General features: G+C 42.4%; 1 protein-coding gene across 1 annotated transcript; it reads right to left on the reverse strand.

Annotated features, from left to right (window-relative positions):
* Window positions 1–254: 254 nt before the first annotated feature.
* Window positions 255–2,127, reverse strand: wnt10a (wingless-type MMTV integration site family, member 10a). Its single transcript, XM_044019132.1, is given in 2 exon segments — window positions 255–1,724; window positions 1,727–2,127. Coding segments are annotated over 2 exon segments (681 nt in total). The 5' UTR covers window positions 2,073–2,127; the 3' UTR covers window positions 255–1,389.
* Between the last annotated feature and the right edge of the window lie 912 nt (window positions 2,128–3,039).

Raw genomic sequence — 3,039 nt, forward strand, 5'->3', positions numbered from 1 at the left:
TTTTATTTTAGAACAGGAAAAGGATGAGATGCACAAAGTGGCAGCAACAATCAGAGATTTCACAGTGGTCACAATTTATTTAAAAAAAAAAAAAAAGAAATGTCCCCCCCCTTTAATTCAAACCTAACTTAAACAGCTATGGAATTAGATTTTCACGAAGCAAGCAACACTTTATGAATCGAGCAAACAAAAATAAACCCCAAAATCAAACAAATACACAATACAATATCGATTTAATCATTTAAAAATATTGTATTCTATTTGTTTGAAAATACACTTTCCTTTTGTTTGCACTCCCTGATTTGTTCTTTGGGAAAACTTGGGGAACAACAAACTTCGACGCAAACATAAAGCCTATTTTCAAACAAATAAAATATAATATTTTTGAATGATTAAACTGATATTTTACTTGCTGTTTTGAGTTTGTGGTTCATTTTTGTTTGCTCAACTCATCAAGTGTTGTCCGCTTCTTAAAAATCGAACTCCACAAACAGCTGGAATGCCCTGAGCCACGATTTGAACATTATTATAAAGCGATGCCACTGATTTTTTTGGAATTATCGCTATCCTGAGCCAAACTATCACTAACGTGACACCTGCTTAACAAAGTAACAGGCAGGAAATTCTTAAGTGCTCCAAATGTGCTGGTGCTCCATCACAATCCCGTGCATTGTGAATCCTGATGTGTGAAAAGGACGGACTACACTTGTCCCTGTATGTAACAGATAGAGACGGCACATGTCATGTGACATGACTGTGTTTATGCTGTACGTTGCCATAAAGAACTACTGCATAAATTGTGATCTGGTTAAAAACATCATTATTATTTAAGTGTCATAGGATACAGTCTTCCCACCTTATATATCCCTGGTGCTATGAAGCATTATTATTGTTTTCTTTATGCATGCAATCTACTCCTCGCCCTCCCGACTTCCTCTTCTCTCACTTGTACCCTCACGCAGCTGAATGTCGGTCAACATGCGTCGATGAAACAGCAGCAGTTTGTTCTTCCCAGAGCTCGGATCTTATGTTTGGCGTTTGTCAGATATTTATCTGATATGACTATGTTCCTTAATCTCAGGAGAACAGCAGCAAACATGCAGTCTCTCTGAGTTGTGGCAGCTTTCGACCAAAATGCTGCATACTGTGCACACTCTTTACCGAGATGCACGTCTCTCTGCTGGCTCAGCTGCTTCACACACACGCACACACACACACACACACACAAACTGTCCTCGCTCTTTAGGAAAACAGCAGTCCACCGCAAAAAAATGAACGGGGGTACATATTATTATCATAGTCATATTCCCCTTTCGAATGAATAGTCTGTGATGTCTAACGTCTCTTTGTCTTTGTTTTCTTGATGTAGTCTTTTTGACGTGTGTTTCTTCATTTACAGACACTGACCCACTCTGTTATCCGGCACTCTTCGCAGACCACATAGCAGCACCAGTGGAACTTGCAGTTGCAGCGTTCACTCCGCGTCTGCTGCAGGATGTTGTGTCCTCTGCCACAGCACAGACTCTCACAGTTGTCCATGCCAGGGCTGGTCTTGTTGCAGATGCGGCCCTGTGTGCCGGCCGAGTCCGACCCCAGGTCCCGTTCGCAGAAGTCTGGAGACTTTTCAAAGTAGACCAGCTCGTTGATGCTTGGCCGCCGCCGGTGTGTGTGGTGGTGGTGATGGTGGTTGTTCTGATGATGGTGGTGGTGGTGGTGGTGGTGGTGTGGTGGCTGTGATGGTTGTGGTGGTTGTTGTGGTGGGAATGGTCGAGCTGTCCGGTGTTCCGGTTGTGAGCTTTGATAAGTGTGGCGATGTGGAAGCGCTCTTTGAGGATTGAGCCCACGACACGGAATTCGGGGGTGACTTGCCAGCAGGTCTTCAGCTGGCAGCTGCCCGACGTCCCGTGGCACTTGCATTTCCTTCTCATGTGGTCAAGAACCACCTGCGAAACACAGATGGTGGAGACAGACAAAAGGAAAGAGTGGGATGGTGTGAGGAAATGAGCAGAGGAAAGAAGGAGGGAGGGAAGAAAAGGAGGAGGATTAATAACTTTCTTGGTCACTGGTTGCATTTGAAGTTTTCAAGCTGCAAAGTGTTACTTTTAAATATGAACAAATGTCTGTTCACACAACACTTTCATCTCCACACGAAGGACGCAGCATACATTGTTTCTGTTCACCAAGACCAAACAGAGGCAGAATAATAATAATAGCATCAACAGCATAAATCAGTTTTTAGTACAGTGTGCTGTTGCATGTTGCATCTCGTATTTCATGTGCCAGCTTTTACCTCACAGCTTTTCATTTGTTTATTCTTCTGTGCAATGACCGTTTCACTGTAAACGAAAAGAAACATAATGCCCTGCAGGTAAAAGGTCCCATATTTAAAAAAAAAACCAGGTGGTCCAGGTCTGAGCCGGTTGTCAAACATACTGATATCAAATAACGCAGATGGATGCAGGTATTATCCAAACAGATGTGTTTGTCATTATTCATATTTTGGCAGTGGGCTATGACTCCAGGTTTAGCCCACATGTGGTGGCACAGAGGCACCGGAGCATAACAGTATTTACATATTTCCACTGCAATGGTTGAATTCTGGATATTGGAACTGCATGCATGCACAAAACTGCAGAGTTTTCTTTTTTTGTTTTTATTGTCTTACCAGGAAACAGAATGAATGAATGAATGAATGAATGAATGAATGAATGAATGAATGAATGAATGAATAAAGCCATTTTCACATACATGTCGGTCCAAATCAGAAAATGCTAAAACTCGCAAGGTCAAAAGAATGTGTATTGATGTCTCCTGAACATCTGAATACGTGTGCAAGCACAAACACAAAGTATCCTGTTAGAGCATGACTACCACTTCAGGACCTACCCACTCTCTGTCAGTGGCACACACACACACACACACACACACGACCATCACATAAATCCTGTCCTGTAATGTTCCTCAAGGCTATGCATGCATGCGTCTACTATAAGCATGTACATTTGTGTGTGTATTTATCAGTCATCACCCATTCTAAAC

This window comes from Solea senegalensis, linkage group LG2 (genome assembly GCF_019176455.1).
Source record: "Solea senegalensis isolate Sse05_10M linkage group LG2, IFAPA_SoseM_1, whole genome shotgun sequence".
In the NCBI taxonomy this organism is placed as follows: Eukaryota; Metazoa; Chordata; class Actinopteri; order Pleuronectiformes; family Soleidae; genus Solea; species Solea senegalensis.